Below are 18,992 nucleotides of genomic sequence, written 5' to 3'. Positions count from 1 at the left end.
CTGCCACATCCTGCCACTGTCCTCAGAGCTTCATTACTGTCTTGTAGACCTTCCCTTTCATTCAAATTTTCAGTAAAAAAAACCTGAAAATGATCCTCTAGGTTCAGGTCTGGACACCTCCTCCATAAATATGGGACCAATCACAAGCCTCCTTGTATGTACAGAGGATGAAGATCAAACATGGAAGGTCCCTCCAACATTGACACAGTGCAGTATATTGAATGCAAGCTGCAGTCAGCGCGTCTCATTTTTCCTGTCATCACTGTTAAATTATGAAGTAGATTGATAAAGCTGCAGGGTTTACATGCATTGTGACATAATTTAAACATGTTCAACATAGAGCAAGTTGCAGCTTCCCCTCTGTTTGCACTGCTCTGGGCAAATTCATGTCAAGATCAAGCACTACATCAACATCAGACAGGTGATACTATCCTCCCGAGCCAGTGGCTGAGAAATGCTGCACAGTGCAGCAGGTAACTCAGTACCCTTTTGTGCTTGGGTTATTTTTGTTGCACAAACAAGTGAAAAGCTGGTTGAAATTGTCTATTCTGGACCAGAAATGCCCAGCAGTGGTTTCAGTGATGACAAGTCTATTTGAGAGAACACAAGTCTGCAGATAGAAACGTGTTTTCTAAGAGTGCTGCTAAAAGAAAGGGAACATTTACGCAGATCATAACACAGAGAAAACAGCCGACACAATAGGTCTAAACCTCAGGGCGTCCACGTTGTTAATTGTGGAGACCAACGGAACAAAAGGCTCATTTTTCAATGAACACTGGTGACTCCTGATTGCTATGAACATGAAAATAATGTCACATGCCCCATAACATCACAATGAAAATGAACGATAAACACCTGTTTATTCATTTACTAAATCTGTCCCGATGTAGAAATTGGTTTGCAGACAAACCTGCTTTGCATTTCTTCACTGAAGCCCAGTTTGCCTCCACATAGAGGCATTTTTTTAAATGTTGCTGAAAATGAAGATGTGAAAACACGCCTTTTACTTCACGGTAGTAATAATAAATTGTGCTGTGATTGAAATTGGCTGTTGTAATGGTGGTAAAGTGCCGAGAGCAGTTTTCACTTTCTGTTTGGTCAGCGATGACGTCAAGTGTGGAGTTTAAGTAATGAAGGAGGGGAATATTCTCTCAAAGGTCAATAACTGGAGACATTTAAATAACCGTGAAGGAGCTGAATGTCGGCTCAAGTGTAACCAGACAAGGTTACACTTAAATGCTGGGATACATTCAAAAAACTTTTGTGTGTCGTGTCCGAGGAGGGAAAGCACAGGTGTGGTTGATAGCATGAATGAATGAATCTGTTCACCTCAAGTGTTCCAGGAATGATGTTAAAGGTACACTATGTAACATTTAGCAGCATTTATTAGTAAAGTTTCCTGTTACAGCAAAATATCCCTCACCTCACACTTCCCTTCCAAGTGTGTTGGAGAATCGATGTAGTTGGCATCAAAACCAGTGTTGTAATATAACAAAGTGCAAATACTTTGTTACCGTACGTAAGTACAACATTCATGTATATGTACTTTACTTTATTTATATTAATAGCAACTTTTACATTTCCTCTAACTATCTTTGTTACTCGATACGACCAAATAAAATCAGAACAAGAAGAGATAGTAAATGGTCTGTATTCATATATAGAGTCTATATATGACTCTATAGTCTTGATGTTGTACTCGTACTTTTACACAAGTGTCCATTCTAGGTATTTTACACAAGACTGATCAAAACTCAAAGGATGTTTAGTTTGTCCATTGTGGGCTACTGTAAAAACATGGCTGTCTCAATAGAGCTAATCCGGCTCCTGATATGAACCTAAAAGGCTCATTCTGGTATTATGATAACAACATACAATAATAGTTCATACAATCAGGTGATTGTACACTTTAATTTCTGCCAAATGGAAATAATTTCACCTACATTTTATACACTGGACCTTTAATTATCTACATATGTGACATGTCAACTGTGTGAGGAAAACACTCTGATGTCCAAAACTGTAAGATACTGTTTGTCTAGTGTCTAGTGAACAATAGAAATCACTGCATGGCTGCTGTTTCCTACATAGCCACCATATCCTACATCCCCATGAACAATATTTCATGAAAATTACACATCAAAAACAGACCTGGAGAGCAACAGGCGGATGTAGCCAAAAATATAACCACCTGAGAGTGCTTTCACTAATTTATTTATGTGGATGAAAGGGAATCTTTGTTTTGGAAACTGAGTAAGCGCCTTTTTTCGGTCGTGCTGCGAATCTGGAGCAGGGCTCTCACTTGCTTACATTACTTACAGTAGAGCAGCAGCCAGCTGTGCGCCGGCTACAGCTGAGGCCAAACTCGGAAGGGAGAGAGGGAAGCCAAGAATGAATTATAAACACATCAGAGGGGGCAAGGCCTTGAATGCAACACCGGCTGCATGAGGAGGCAGGTAGACGGAGAGAAGCCAGGGCCGCTGGGAGAAAGTCATGCTGCCTCCATACATAATGAACCAGGCTTTGATATCCAAAAGAAAATTAACATGCAGCTTCCACCCACTGCAGTTCCCCACAGGAATCTGACTCCTCTGACCTCAACTGATGAGGTAATTTATCATATTAATATGCCCACAGTGATATTATTACTGTTATTATCAGCACCTATGGCCACTTCACACTGATGGGATGTAAAAACTAGCACTCAGACGCACCACTCCTCTCTGATACATGGATCTTACATCTCCAGTGCGATGCAGTAAAAGTTGAAACCACACAGCGCACATGTGACGACCATATACGAGGTGAAGAAGGTTTCTCTCCCGCATCTCCCAGCTTTCACTCCTCAACTTTGACGTTGGACTGTTCCTTTAAGCAGAGGTGGAAGGAGTACTGAAATATTCTACTCTCGATAACATTTTACTTAGCAACAAGTAAAAGTACTGGTCTAAAAATGTACTCAAGTTAAAGTAAAAAAAAAAAAAAGCTTGTTTAAAAGTTACTTAGTTACTTTTTTAACAGGGTTAGAGTAATATGCAAAAAGGACAAGGGGTCACAACAAAATCATTAGAACTAAAGAATTTTGGTTTGGGAGCAAAAACAAATACTCGTTTCATTAGTTGCAGCTCTACAATATAATATAGCTTTCATTTGACACAGAAATGTATCACAGGAATGTTTATTTAAGCTGCACTATGTAACCGTAGGGACGCTTTTTTTTGTGTGTTTTTGATTTTTCTGTGTCAGAAATGATGTAACGCTGTATGCTGCGTCATTCATCTGAGAATACTGTCAGACCTGACCTTTTCTTTGTGTGGGTCTAGATGAGAAAAGATATCAAAGAGTTCATCTCGTTTGTACAGTAAAAACTACCATTACCTGATCTACGGGGAGACTGGACAACACAGTTTACGCTGCGTGTCTCTTGTGATTCATTGCATAGAAACCTGGTGCTGATGCCTTCTGCCTCTCTGAAGGAGAGAGAACTGCTTAACTGCTGGAGTCTCAGACCTGTTGAGAGGAAGTCAATATGAACCCCAGTGTTGCTGCTTGCCATCCGTTGCTGTCGTTTAAGCAGCATTATATTTTTATTTAGTGTAAGAGAAGAGGTTACTCTGGGCCAAGTGAAGATGAAATCTTAGCAGTTTATAGCTGACACAGACAAAGAGATGAGCAGGGAGGAATGAGCTGAATCCTAATGTCTTAAAAAAAAGTTGAAGACTGTTAAAACTGACAAAGATCCCACTGCCACCATATGAATAAGAAATAATATATAGTTGTCATGACATTTGCTAATATTAAAGAGACATTAAGTGCTTAAATAACCACATGCCTCTTGCATATCTTTAAGGTTTCCTGAATTAAATCCTCATTGGGTGAACTACTGTTTCTGATCCAGAGATCAATACAAGGAACTCCTCACTTACCGAAAGAGCAAAGAAATGAAGAAAATACTGACATTTAAGAAGCTTAAACAATCGGAAATCTTGTTTTAATCATGAAAAAAGCTTTAAACCAATTAATCGCTTATCTAAATAGTTGTCGATTAATTTAGTAATCGATTAATAATGAAAATAAGACTAGTAGTTGATTATGAACTCTCTTCAGCGACTGTGGCTGCTACATAATGTCGTCCTTGTTATGTCGATGTTCTTAAATCATGGACACTGGGCCTAAGCACCTTGTTATTTTCATGGACAGAATCTCAGGAGTGTGTGTGTGTGTGTGCGCGCACGTGTGCGTGTATGTGTGTGTGTGTGTGTGCGTGTTGGCCTCCGGGTTGTAACTCTGCATTGTTTGATTGACATTGTCCTTCTGGACAAACGGGACAGTTTTGTAGCTGATCGTTGAGCAGTTTGGTTTAAAGTCAGCTCCAGCGTGAGCCTCGAGGTCTCGATGAGCTGCTGCCTGATGTTGTATGTTTGTATCTTTACAGAGTGTTTCTTAATTTCCTAAAAACACAGTGGGGTTTCATTTCAAGTGATGCCTTTCTATAAAATGAACACAGCTTGATGAGCTTGTCAGTAGGAATCCAGTGAAGGATCTAATTATAATTTTGAGTAGATTAAAGAGGGAAAAACAAACAGAAAAATGCATCTGCAGTAATTAACTACACATACACTTTTCCCCAGACATGTAGTGTCCTATTTTTCTCTTTACAACTAAGAGAAACATTCATTTTTGCTTCATTCTGGGATATAGCATTTCACTCCAGGCTTCACTCCTTCAAATAACCGATGAGTGACATAAATGCTGCAGTAAATGCCACATTTTTTTGCCATATAATTGGATCTGCCTGTGCTGCAAAAGGCACTGAAGTACAGTGTGTGCCAACACAGAATATAACATTTAAGAAGGTTATGTCTGCTTGAGTTAAAATAAGTAGGCTTTCGCTGCGAGAATGGGCCACATTTAAATGGAGTGGATTAACTACACAGAGGCCGTGTGCTCGTGTTGAGTCTCTGAGTGCCTTGATCACAGCTGCAGATGAGTCAAGCAGATGGAGACCTGTAGGCTACAGTGAATCTCCAAACACCACGATCAGTTCAGATGAGCACACGGCAGTCGGCCTGTGTGATAGTAGTGTCAGTCTGTTGGCTCATCGAAAACTGGGATAGATAGAAAATGAGATAAAGACACTGAATTACACTTACTTTGTTGTTTTTATGTCCATGTCCAAATTCTTTGATCATTGGCAGTTGGATTGGAACGATTTGACTTAAAGTTGGTCTTATATTGGCGAGCTGTTTATGAGTTTAACTCATGTGTCTTGAATAAACCTGGCGTAGTAGGACGTAGGCCATGTCCAGACAGAAACGGCACAAAAGAAATGTCTGTTCAGGAAATATCTCAGTGCACGCGACTAAGTGCGCCGTAGTGCTTATGCCTAACGTTACACCAAAAACAGAGAAGAAGAAGTTGTACACATTACAGATATAATATCACACACGGAGACAGAATGAAACGTACGTTTCGTGTCGTTTCTGTGTGCATTTTAGCGACTTTCCAGACCCCCGCTGACTTTTTAAATGTTTTTATAGAAAGCAACTAGTGAGAAATCTCACGACTTTCTGTCATAAACCTAAAGTCACAGACAAGAACAAGCTGTGGATGTTCAGTGCAGTCGACTGCACTTTTGTTTTCTCCTCTCTTTATTTTATGATTCAACATCTTTTGCACTAATCTCTGAAGACAAGACAGTGATATCTTGCATCTTTTCAGACTGACTTTAGTTACTTTTCATTGACAGTAGTTAGAAGTTTTCAGGTCCTCTGTGTGGACGGGACGCCTCTCTGACAAAAGAAAGTATGTGTATTCACCTTAACCTGTCAGTTATGTGCTCAATACAACACACGCACATCCCAGAGTGCATCATCACTCAGCCTGAGCTGTCGTCCATGAGTTGGCCTTGCAGTACCTCCTTCCTTTTCCCCTCCGCTTCAGGCTCTGACTTTGATAATGCACATTATACTGGAGGTCATAATAACAGCTTGTGAGGGGAGAAGCCACATAAATCACTTAAGGGTGTTTTCTTTTCCCTCGCAGGCCCACAAATGACTTAATACATTTTCATAATGATTCCTTGATGCGTTACTGGCATCACAGCCACCGTTGTTCCGAGCGTCTGGGGTCCTGCTCGCCATCTGTCGCCACATCTCCTCCTCGCATGTCAGCCCTGGTGGGGATACCCTGCAGAGGTTTTCCCGCCTGCCATTTGACTCTCAGTCAGAGGGGCTGATAACCCGGGCTTCACCTTGCATGAAGCAGTTGCCATGGCGATGCAGGTGAGCCGTGGTGGTAGGCGGCGTTGTCTTGTTTGATAACCCCGTGCGCAGGTGTGCCGCGACAGATGCTGCAGGGCGGAGAGGAAACCGAGGTTCCCGCCGCCTGGCTGAACACTGCACAGTGCGTGTATGTGGTCGAGGGAGCCAGACGCAGACTGCGCTCATGTTCAACCCTCCCTGATAAATGAGCTGAGCCAAATGTGTCTTCCTCCTGCTGCAGACGATTGGTTTCCACCTCAAAACGAGTTTCATCAGCATCAGCGGAGGTGACGAGAGAATACAAAGCACAACTCTAATGTTCTCTCTCACAGCTGAGAGCCCACAGATGCTTTTAAGCACAGTGTCCAGTGAATGTGACTCCTTCTCGTCTCGGCTCTGTCGCAGCTGTTAGTAACAATCAGCTGCCTCCGTCTGGCTTTGAGCAGCAGCTACCTTCTCTGCTCCAATATCTCCACTCTCCCCGTGCTGACATTCGCTGCAGCAGCTCACACACTGAAGCCTCAAACTCATCTGGGAACGCATTCAAGTCTTTGTTTCGTAAGTCTGTGAAGCAGAAGGAAGGACGTCTAAACTTTTCCTCCTGCTACGTTAATATTGACAAATCAGAGAAAACAGATGTGTAACGAGAGCAAACATCTGCCAAGGTCACTTAGTTTCCAACTATCTGTTTATAACATCTAATAATGTCTTATTTGTATTTAAACTACTATCGTACACCTTTTTGACTCATGCTTCTAAGAGCCAGACTGACAAACCCGGCCAAAAGTATAGAGCTAATAAAGATTGAATGGAAGTATACGACCACATCAATTACTCATCTTCCATCCGTCCATCTTCTGCCGCTTTATCCTTCACGTGAGGGTCGCGGGGGGCTATACATACTGTCTGTTTATGGTTGAACACTTCTACACATTTCATCAGAGTCTGTCCTTCTACCTTAATACAACTTACCGTAGGCAGCTGAGTCACGACATTCATCAGAGAATGAAGCTAATTAAAGCTGTTGTTGAGTGTCTTGCCTGGGCTCAGTCTTGCATGGGGGCTTCCATGTATTGCTCTTTCTGTGTTGGCTCAGCACGCGACTTGGCCAGTCCACCATCTAAAGAGCAGAGCCGTCGGAGCCAAGTCTAACTACATCGCCATGTGCTGCGGTGAATGGTTTAACTGTGATGTGTCACATTTGGTTTAATTGTTGAGATTGCAGAATCTGCTCGCCGCGCACTCCCACTCAGTTATTATTATTATTATTGTTTGTTTGGGTTTGTTGTTGATGCTGTTTTCGACGGTGAATGTTTTTTCCACCTCAGTTGGTGTTTGGTATTTTGACTATGTTAGCTTATGCACTGGTGGCTCAGTGGTAGAGAAAGTCGCCTTTCAGTTGGAAGGTTGTGGGTTTGATTCCTGGCTCTGATAGTCTGCATGTTGATGTTTTCCAAGGCAAGGTGCTCGTGAATGGATATGGACGATGTGTGATAGAAAATGTGCGACACATAGATGCACTGTAGGAAAGTGTGAGTGAGTGGCAAAACTAGTGGAAAGCAGCTTTTTGTATAAATTCAGAACATTTTACCGTTAACAAACCTTATGTGTGTGTGTGTGTATTGTTAGGTCCCATTGTTTTAGTCAGAAGTTAATTAGCTTCACGGTCTTGGCACTAGTTAAAGTTAAATCACTTTTAATGAACTTACAGAAGTTGTCCACTCAGAGACAAGTGGGCTTTTTTAAACGGTGAGTTATTCAAAATGAGTCCAGTTAAGTCCCAGAATAAAAATAGAGCTACAACTGAGCATAATAACCCCCTTATCATGAGCTAATGATCACCCAACTGCTCTCATGATGGAGCTCCCACAGTTAGTCCCCTCCTGGGAACAGCTGTTACACACAGATCAGCTTTAACAAGGTGAGACGAGGAATCGCCGCAAGAGCTTTCTCACTTTAATCACTGCATTTGTATGGTTTGTGTTTTAAGTGATTAGAGTTGTACTTACCACTGGTGCAAAAAGAGAACTGCATATGAAAGAGGCAGCTGTATTGAGCACCTTTTATCTGTTTTGTCAGATTCCACAATACTTTTTCAGACCACAGACATTTTACAGAAGGTAAATGAGTGAATCGGCTAAAGTGTTTTTATCGTGTCTGCGTGTTTAGCCACATGGAAACGGTGTTTTGGGAGCCCCGCTGTCCTGCATGTATTCCAGGTTTCCTTGCTCCAGAACACTTGATTCAAATGGTTAGCTCGTCAACAAGCTCTGCAGAAGCCTGATAACGACCCACTCATTTGAATCAAGTGTGTTGGAGCAAGGAAACCTGGAATACATGCAGGACAGTGGGTCCCGAGGACCAGGACTGAGAAACACTGGTGTAGACGACCAATATGCAACCTGAGGAAAACAATAATGTCAGGGTCCCTCCTCTCTCTTGTGCTCATCATCGTTGTCTTCCTCTTCTTGTGTTTGGAGTTTGTTATGTCTATTTGCTTAATGAAAACTTTTCTTTCCTGAGTTGCCCTGACTTTCTTCATGTTGTCTTTAAGACTGTATACATTGTAGCATTTCTGCAGCAGCGCCACATGCAGGCCTGGCATATGTACTACACTTTTTAGAGTCTTTTTACTGTGTGGATGACGATATTTACAGAAATTATTTTGTAATGTTTCCCTACGTTTCTGTGTGAACAACGCCTACAGCACTAAAGATTGTTACAGCAACCTGAACCTCATTGTCCTTTGTCACCCCCGTTTACTCCTCAGATGTACATCCAGACGGCCACGCTGACCGTCTCCCTCAGCCTCAGCGCCTCCGTCTCTCTGGGAATGCTTTACATGCCAAAGGTGTACATTATCATCTTCCACCCGGAGCAGAACGTCCCCAAACGCAAGCGCAGCTTCAAGGCCATTGTCACCGCCGCCACCATGACCAGCAAGCTGTCGCATCTGGCGGCCGAGCGGCCGAACGGCGAGGTCAAGACGGAGCTGTGCGAGGGTGTGGAGGCCAGCGGTGAGTGGAGGGGAGGGGTCGTTTGGTTAGTCATCACGGTTTAAAAGTCCTGGTCGTAACGCATTTAGGACTCACTCATTCATTGAAACTAGGGATGCACGATATTGGACTTTGTACCGATATCAGACATATTGGGAAGTGCTTGGGCTGATAACATAGTATTATAGATAACATACATATGTATGTGTATATATATATCTATACATATGTATATATATATGTAGGTTTTTCCTTGTGCCCAACTGTTTTAGTCCCCTCTGTTGTAAAATGTACATCATATTTTTCATACTCATGTTGCAGCAGATGCAGATGTAAATTTCCTTCATTGAGCTAAATAAATAAAGGTAATATGTGATGAGGGTGCCAGCATAGAAGTCAAGGAGGTAGCAGCCTATTTAGCCCACTATTGTAGTCATTAGCTGATATCCGATAATACATTTTTAAGCTAATATCTGCCGACACGGATTATATCATGTATCCCTGGATGTGATGAATGATTCAGTTTGGGGAACGGTGAACATTCACGTGCACATGCCTGCAGTTTGCTTTAATGACAGGTGCATTTCTTTCACTCTGAGGGAAAGAGAGAGAGAGAGAGAGAGAGAGAGAGAGAGAGCTGTAAATGACTCTGCACACAGTCACCGTGAGGAGAAACATCGTCGCTTTCTCTGGAAAGCCTATTGATGTGCACTGTCTGGAGGTGAAGTGTTCAAAGTGAAGCCTCTCCTCAGTAATGAGGATTTAACAGGAAGTTGATATTTAGACGTCACCGGAGACCAGATGTGCTGAAGTCAAACTGTTTACTGCTCAGACTTACACTTCAAAGAAGCTTCTCTTTCCATCAGCAGAAAAATTGTGATTTCTTTTTTCTTTTTTTTTTACTTGTCAACGATGTGCTGACTGAAGTAATTTGTTTATCTAACAAGCAGCAGCTCATGCCAGCTTTACTTTTCACCCTTACACAAGGCGGAACCTTCTCTTTCATCTCACAAGGTGCTCAGTGGGAGTCGCTTAGATTGAGTTATGAGGAGCTCCATATTATCTTTATAGTCAGTAAAATAACTTGACCCTCTGATGTCACCCTCAGAAAACAGAAGAATACAAAGCCTCAAAAATACCATGTATCTAGTAGGTGTCTAGCTTGCTGTAAACTAAAATGTCCACAAGTATGCAGCGATATTTGCATATTTTATTGTGTACGAGGTGAGCGCTGACAGACAATCGATTTTAGAAGAATCAACTTAAATGTGTGCCCTGTCTTTGGAGACCAGCAAACTGAAGACCTCTGGTGGACCGCAGAGAAGGAAGCTACTCTTCTGGAGGGCGGCTTCATTTCCTGGGAGGGCAAGAACTGGTGGATGGCAACAATAACAAGGCAATCAGAGATGGCAGACTTCACCCCATTCACGCACCAAGACTCTGTCGGCCTCTGTTGGTCTTATTGGCGGGAACACAAACAGACAGACAGACAGACAGACAGACAGACAGAGCCACTAAAAACAATACTCACTACACTGAGGAGCTGGGAAGGTGGACAGCCCCTGGTGCTCCCAGGCATCCGTGAATGCAGGCAGATGGCATACGGACAGGTCAGCTGGCTGAGTGACAGTGGCGGTGACAGACTTAGGAGCAGTTTCAGCTTGGGTGGTGCAGTCAGTGTCTGGTTCGCTGGGCAGTTTAGAGGATTTTCTAAGGCCTGGTTTTACCTGGATGCATAAGTGGCGAGTGGGCTCTAAGGAATGTCTTACATTTAGTACCTAATCTGTTATCAGATTACAGCAACCAAACGCAACCCCCCCCCCCCCCCCACACAGTTCATATTTTTATGACGCCACTGTAAACATCCATCCATTGTCTACTGCTTTACTCACTGCTGACACTCTGGGGCGGCGAGGCTGGTTTTTCACTAACAGACGGTAGAGGAGTGGAGACAGTCCCCATTTACTGTAACCATGACAATGACTTCAAAGCTGTTAAATAAAAAAAGAAAATTCAGTTTTAAACACTGTGCAGGTGTGGCGTTCACATTTGCTGACCTCTGAACTGTCAAACTTAATTTGACTTTATCCCATTCACTTGAGTATACATCTTATCCTGCAGCAATGTTGAAAGGTAAGTGACATTTCAGTTTGACTTTTTTTCTTTTCTCTCCTCAGTGCCACCAACAAAAACCACCTACGTGAGCTACACCAACCACGCGATGTGAGAATACAAAAGGCCTCAAGCAAGGACGCCCTTAACAGAAAGACTTGTGTCAGACAAAGAGGGGGATGTCACCGGAGTGCAAAGACGGGGACGCTCTGAACAAACTGACACAAACAGAGCAACTAACTGTACCAACACATCTGTGATGTCTTTGTGTTTACAGATAACAGAGGCCCCCTGAACAGCGCCCAAACCCTGAGATCACAACTCTCCGAGGACCACGAAAAAGCAGGACGGTGACCTGAAAAAGTAAAAATAAAAAAAAGTCTTAAAAAAAGAAGAAAAACAAAAAAGAATTTGTGGAGACCAAACGTATTTGTTGTAATTCTAACTGTTTGTTTTAACGGGAAAAAAAAAAATTGTGGTTGTGAAATTTTCTGATTCTTGTCTCATGTCGTCCGTCCATTGACCTGCATTATGAGATGAGTCCGTCGCTGTTTTTTCGGCTAAATGAACTGTAGCTTTTGGTTGTGAATTGTCTAAATGCCATGGTTGACCTGAAGCATGCTAGTTTTTTATACAAAGGATCTATTTATAATAAAGGAATGTTTAACAAGTCGGTGGCACGTTGGAGTCTTTTTAAGGTAGCGTTCACACCTATAGTCCGCTAGACACTGCACTTTTGAATAACGTATTCCCCTCCTAGCCTGAGGCGGCACTGCATCAAGAATTAGGAGAAGAAGGAGAAGACGAGACAACAATGAGAAAAAGAAAACTTGCTAATCTGTTGGTTAATGCAGGGCAACTTTTGTTCTACATGCACGTGGTTTGGTTGTGTTTACTCACAATGCCCTGTGTTGTGTTGTCGTCCGCTCAACTGAGACCTACGTTTTTAGGCGGCCCGAAGTTTGCTTCTTTGATGTGCATCAAAGTTCGGTTGTGCATTCACACGTCCACAGATGAACCAGACTTTTTGAGCAAACGAACTAGGATTTGATTTAGAAGGGCAAGGAAAACATCGACCTTTGTAAAAACACTGTGTGGAAGGACACACTAACAATCCACAACCAATGTTTGGTGTCCAAATTGTCTCAAAATGTCATCTAATGCTTGGTGGACATTTTGCAACTTCTCACATTTGTTACCTCCCCTCCTCCAGATGCTTGTGAATAACATCATCTGGGAGAGAGTGTGTTCCTTCTGCTGACTTCCTACATCCTTTTCTTAATGGAAACCGAAAGATATGACGCTGATACTTCGTATACACTGTCATAAACTTGCTCACACAAGAGCATTGTTGACATAAATGTGTTTGGAGCTCTATAGTTACATTTCAGATAACAATGTCAAACTATATACACGTAGTTTTAACAGTAAGTGGCCATGAAAGGCTACATTTTATGATAGAACGGACCTTGTGTGATGTGAGAAGTGACCTGTTTATTTTATGGTGGAGCAGAAACGACTCTGTACATGCACAATAGGAAACAAGTCGCACAGTGGGAAATGAACAGAAACTCTATCTGTGCTGGATTTGACCTTTAACATCATACAGACCTGAGTCTGGCAGGAAACTCAGCACAATGTGCGCCTCATTACAGACTTTTAAAAATGCACAGTCGATGTGATCAATACCTACAGTGGAACGGGAGAGGCCGGATCAATACGAGCTGCTGGAGAGAACTCCCCATGCATGTAATGAATATTTCTGTATATCCTGCAGGAGGAGACGAGAGTGGAGGACAGGTAGAGTCGGATGAAGTCTGCTTTATTTCCCCAGAGACTGCTCTTATTTCTTGTATTTGCAGCAATGAGAAAGACAATAAGCTTCATTTCCACACTGACATGAATATTGAATAGCTCCTTTGAATTTCTGGACAGGATTAGATTTTTGGTCTTTTCCATTTGATTGGCTGTTCACTCACTGTCCTCGGATGCAGTTGTTTAGTGAGTGAGGATTTTCAAGTCGACTCTGCAGGTCCCAAGGAAATCAAAGAAAATAACTAATAACTAATCTACCACAAAACACCAAGAAGAATAACAAGGATCATAAGAAAGGAAATCCTCCCCATCACTGCTCTGTGTGACAACCTCAAAAAAAAGTAAGACTCGCAATTGTGTTTGCTTTTTGGAGGATTATTTCTGCTAAATGTGCCACATATTGACAAAACTACCTGAGTACTTTCAAGTGTCAGACCGACATACAAACGTTTACGTTTATTATTCTTATCACTTTGGTTAAAGTGAATATTGGGATCAATATTATCAACAAATACTAGATTATGTTTGGTAAAAATATGAAGTTAATAAACGTATAACCTGTACTCACATAGCACAGATCAGCACCGCAGACGCACCTTTGGTAAATTGCCACAGGCATAATCCACAACTCCTTATATGGACATCCTGGGGGCAGTTAAGTGGTCTTCTTATGTGTGAGTAGTGATATTTATGCAAAAGTCACAAAATAGATCATTTTTATTTTATTTTTGTTCCTTAAAAATTAGCCAAGGGAACTTTGAACTGTTTATCTAGTTGGAGAAAATCAGATTGCCTATACGTTGAGCTGAAAAAAGGATATAAAACACTTGCACATTCTTATAGCCTCTGTATATACGTTTAAACATATTAATAAAGCAGCCTAAATTCTCTGTGTTCTAAGGGTTAAATATTGCTACTTTAAAGTAGCTGTAAGGGAAATCCTTAAAAAAAATCTGATGTAGCGTGTTTGCTCAGTGGAGTAAAGTCTTGTTGAAATATTTCCAGTATCAACACGATCCAATCAGTGGCCAGGAGTTAATCACAAAATGGACGACACTGCTGACAGCAGCTTTAACATATTAATGCATCAGGGTCTATAATCCCATAATATATAATACATATTACTGTAAAATTATTCATTTTGCTGGAGCTAAAGGGAGGAGGGAGGGCAACGCTATTGGCAGCAAAAAGACAGGAAAGTTAGTCAAAAGATAACATGCATTTTTGCCTATAATCCCAAATTATATCATTCATATCACGCGAAATTATTCATTCTGCCAGCACTGACTAACAAGACATCTGGTCATCTGCATTTCAAGTCTACATGTTTCCAACTGAGGGATGAATGTGTGTTCATGTGAACTTAATACTCTTCACATCTCAGATCAAGAAGCGACTGATCAATATTGACTTTGCCGTCCCAAAGCGGCCCATTAAATCCTGCACTGTCCTACTTCTCTATGGTAACGTGATCGGACGGCTGCTTCTTTCAGACTGCACAGTCCCGCAGCGGCTGCTCTTCAGCAGTCACTCTCGCTGCGTTTAATAAATATACATCATTCTGCTTCTCCTGCATTTCTATATCACACTCACCGGGGACTGACTTACAGTGAAAAACACTTTACATCACCTCTACTGTCTCCTGCGTGTGGACACTGGGTCTGTATGTGACACCTACAGCTCGGAGAAACAATGGATGCAATTGCGTCTGCATCATGAAAATGACAACATGTTGTTTAATGGCGCACGACCTTGAAACAGCTCTGAATGTCAGATTTATCTACCGTCAGTCTGTCATTGACGTTTAAGGCCATGCATTCATCCTGCTGAGTGGAAATTCAAAAGCACCGACAGTGTCTTTCAAAAGAGTCAGACTTCACGGCCTTCACAGGAAACGTCCATTCAAACAACCCACTTCACTCCTCAGTGGAACCTTTGAATATGACTCACATTAAATGATGTTTTATAGATTTCATAGAACCGTTTGTTTCTTTTTGTTTGTCATTTATGTTATGGAGAGAAAAATGTTAAATTTTTCATCTGGCAACTTAAATGACACTTAAAGTTTAAGCCATTTAATTATATAATAACAACCTTTCAGCACGATGTTAATCAAACTTGTTAATCAAACGCTGTGAAGCAGGACTATTCAATCACAAAGTCAGTTGGGCTGCATTTTCAAACCAAGGCATTTTGCTGGGCCTGACATTTCCTGCAGCCAGTAAGCAGCAAGTGAGGACACATTTAAAAAGTACATTCTTTTTTAAATTAGCAACACAATTATTTTGGTCGTACCTATCCTTTGTCCTTTGTGCTTTAAAAAAGTATTAGCTGTAAGTATTTTAAATAAAAAAATAAATGCGTTTTCGTTATCTCAGGTGCGTCACAAAGTGCATGAAATCAAAAAGGTGCACAATATTAGCATATGTTACTCTTTTAAATAAGGTAAACACATGTCTACATATATATGTATATATATATATATATATATATATATATATATACATATATAAAATATATGTAAATATGGCTCGACTTGCTCTGCACAGTTTTCGTTTCCTGGTACGATGGAGGAAGTACTGAACAAATATTTGTAATTAACTGATTCTAATGATTCAGTTACACTGAAAACAGCACTGATTAGTCATTTGTTTGTGTGTGTCACATGTAAAACAAAGTCATGTCAGTAGATGACCCCGCCCACGTTGATAGGTACTATTTTGTAGTGGAAAACCAACCTAAACCGTGTAGAGGCGAACTGGGACCATAGGTGGAAAAGGGGCTATAAAGGATACGAAAAAGGGTTGAATAAACAACATAATAAATCCAGAGTCGCCCCCTGATGGCCATTCTAGAGATTTACACATTTTAGGCATTTCTTGGACTGGCATTAGGAGTACACTGGATGTGGCGCAGGTCAATTTGTCTATAATTCCCAATGAGCAATAGAGATTGGGAACCTTACTCAGGGGTTCCCCCAGCCCCTTGACCCGGCAGGGACTCAAACAGGCAACCCTTCAGTTACAAGCCAAGTTCCCTCTCCTCTTGGCCACGTGCTGCCCCGTGCATCCTTGCACTCTATAATCCTGAAATCAAAACGAAGTCGTGAAATACCTTCTCATGGACGTGGTTTCTCCAAGCCACGCACATAATGTATGACTCATCTATTTAATACAGGTTTCTGCAACCGTGTTAAGAACATGGAGGCAGACCACTGAGCAGCGTGGAGAACCCGGGGACGATTAAAGCGAGCCAGCACTAATATGATTCCTGTGGCCAGTGGGTCAGAAAGTCTCAATTCTGAAACAGAAATGTGACAAACCAGTCTGTACCAGAGCAAAACCAGCCAAGCGGCTTTGGCAGTGCACACTCGTTAGAATTTATGAAGACACTGCCAGCAAGTAATCAGCTCCAGGGTGGACACTGCCAAAATAATCAACAAAAGGAAAATTCAATTTAAATTTAGCCCACTGAGGTATCCAAGAATTCACATACAGTTCTAACGAGGAGAAAACAAGGCAAACTGCGATTCCAGTTCAGTCAGGAAGCCTGCGATTGAAATGTTTATTACGGGAGCAGTTAGAGTTTAGTGTCTGCGCTCCAACCTCATCATCCCACAGAGATGTTGGGAAGTGTTGAGCAGATATATCTTGAGGCCCCTGCCGGAGCGAGCGGATTGATATCAGGGCGTAAGGTGATGCTGAAACAACAAGCAGCAGCACTGATGCAGGGCTGCAGAGGAATGGAACATATTTACAGCTGAAATAAAGCAACAAAATGGGAGGAAGTGTGTGGCAGATGACTGCAGAGGGGTGAGGCATGTCATGTGTAGCTCCAGATTACAGCTGTGCTCGCTCAATTACACCCAGACACCTTAAAAAGATTCACACAGGAGCAACCAGCCGACTGCTCATCATGCTCTATTATCTCTGAGTAAACATGTCTAAATTGGAGAATCAAGCAAATACTGTATCTCAAACCCACAATAAACTGAAGGACTTTTTGGCGACGCCATTTTGGATGTCCGCGGAAGTTACCATTTATTGTCACTTGCCCGATAAAGGGTACCTTCTTGTCCATCATCTGTTGTGACCTGCTTTGCGCCACATACTGCTCATCTCTGTGAAAGTTTGCCTGACAACAGTTCATGGAAACCCCGTCAAAAATGTTCTTTTACCCACACATTTGTGCTGCTGACTCCTCTGACTAAAAACAATCACTCCAGCAGGTTCATCGTCTTCCTCGCTGCATCTTCTCGCCAGTTAACCGGTCTACATGTGTGGAAAAGCATACACCATCAGCTTAATTGGCTCCTTGATAGACGCAGTGTAGTTGTTTTCATGCAACTGCTGTGGGTGGTGCCAAAGCTAATTATTTTCTTACATGTTCTGTTGTTTTAACAAATCTGCATATCATGCAGAGATGTGCAGGCTGTGAGGCACAGCAAAATCAGCCGTCAGCTGTTCAAAAACAGCAACTTGTTAGACATGTTCTAATCTTACTTTGCCTGCAGGCATTAGTTATAAAGTTTGACAGCAGACATACAGTACATACGTAGATAGATAGATAGATAGATAGATTTCTTTCTGTGTGTTTCATTGTTTATGTAACACTCTGCAGTTCCACCACTGATCCAGTAGTTTCTGGTGTCTTCATGTTTTCTTTCTACTTGGAGCGCCCACTGATTATTTCAAACAGTGACACATGAATTAGCTCCCATTGTCTCTGCAATACAAAGACGATGAGGCGAGCTGATGAACATATCTAATTTCTTCTCTGACGAGTCTCTGCTCAATTTCATCCACCCTTTGTTGCACTTGATTCAGACAATGCAGACGAATGTGCACGGCATAAAAAGATTCGAGGCCACCAAACGGACCAATCCCAGCTGCAGGAGTGTGAAATAACTGCGGAATGATCCTTTAAATTCACCTCACACTTCCTCTGCAGGTAAGAAGAAGAAGCAGCTGTAAACAAAGATACTCTATCAACAGCCACCAGACTGCCGGCGAGAGCAGGAATCATCAGAGAATGTTTTACTGTAACACAAGTGCAACTGCAGCAGCTTCACTTTTTCATTTAAGAACCTTCCTTTTTAACAGGCGTCAGCGCATCACGGATTCTGACGCATGAAAAATGTTTATTTTTAACCACACAGGCATCGTTCCACTGTGTGTGTGAGTGTGAATGTGAGTGTGTGTGTGATTTTTAATTGGTGGCAGTTCAGTCCCAGGTGGCGTCAGAGCTGCAGTGACACATTCAGTGGTCCTGGTTCAGAGGAGGTCGGTCAACTCACAGTTCAATGCTCACCCTCTCTGACACCATATGTGTCCACAGCACTTAGAGTGTACACAGTACACACACACACAAACGTCCCCCAGAAAGTGTGCACCTGGTGGACAGGTGTGTAGAAGTCATGCTGGAATCAGGCACACGGTCAGCTCTGAATCAATTAAAGTCAGCAGCACAGGGTTTGTCAGACTTTGCTCTGTCTTTGTCCAGATTAAACTCTCTCGCTGTTCCCCTGCTTTAACGGACGCGTCACCTTGTCCCACACGTCATCCAGTGTTAACAGTAATTTCTTTACATAATTCAGATAATGCAGATCATGATCTGCGTCTGCTCAGCTGTGTCCTTTGTTTGCTGCTGCTGCTGTCTGTGTGTGTGTGTGTGTGTGTGTGCTTGTGCTATTTGCCTGAAGTCATATTTTATAATAAGTTGCTGTTCTTTGTCATTTTAAATAAATCCATAAATGGACAACAAAAAAAACTGTTTAGTGATGTGAATGAAGACATGGTCACACGAT

The 18,992-nt window shown here is 42.0% G+C and overlaps 1 protein-coding gene across 4 annotated transcripts in view; it reads left to right on the top strand.

Annotated features, from left to right (window-relative positions):
* The window catches only part of grm8b (glutamate receptor, metabotropic 8b), a 95,599-nt gene extending 83,554 nt beyond the window's left edge, over positions 1 to 12,045 (top strand). For all 4 annotated transcript variants that reach the window (XM_058645220.1, XM_058645219.1, XM_058645218.1 and 1 more), the window contains exons 10-11: positions 9,034 to 9,280; positions 11,437 to 12,045. In XM_058645220.1, the coding sequence (XP_058501203.1) occupies positions 9,034 to 9,280; positions 11,437 to 11,486 (297 nt within the window). In that variant the 3' untranslated portion in view covers positions 11,487 to 12,045. The remainder of the gene's footprint in view (positions 1 to 9,033; positions 9,281 to 11,436) is intronic.
* The last annotated feature ends 6,947 nt before the right edge of the window (positions 12,046 to 18,992 follow it).

The sequence above is a fragment of the Solea solea genome, chromosome 12, assembly GCF_958295425.1.
Source record: "Solea solea chromosome 12, fSolSol10.1, whole genome shotgun sequence".
NCBI classification, from domain to species: Eukaryota; Metazoa; Chordata; class Actinopteri; order Pleuronectiformes; family Soleidae; genus Solea; species Solea solea.
This window is presented reverse-complemented; position numbering and strand designations above follow the sequence as displayed.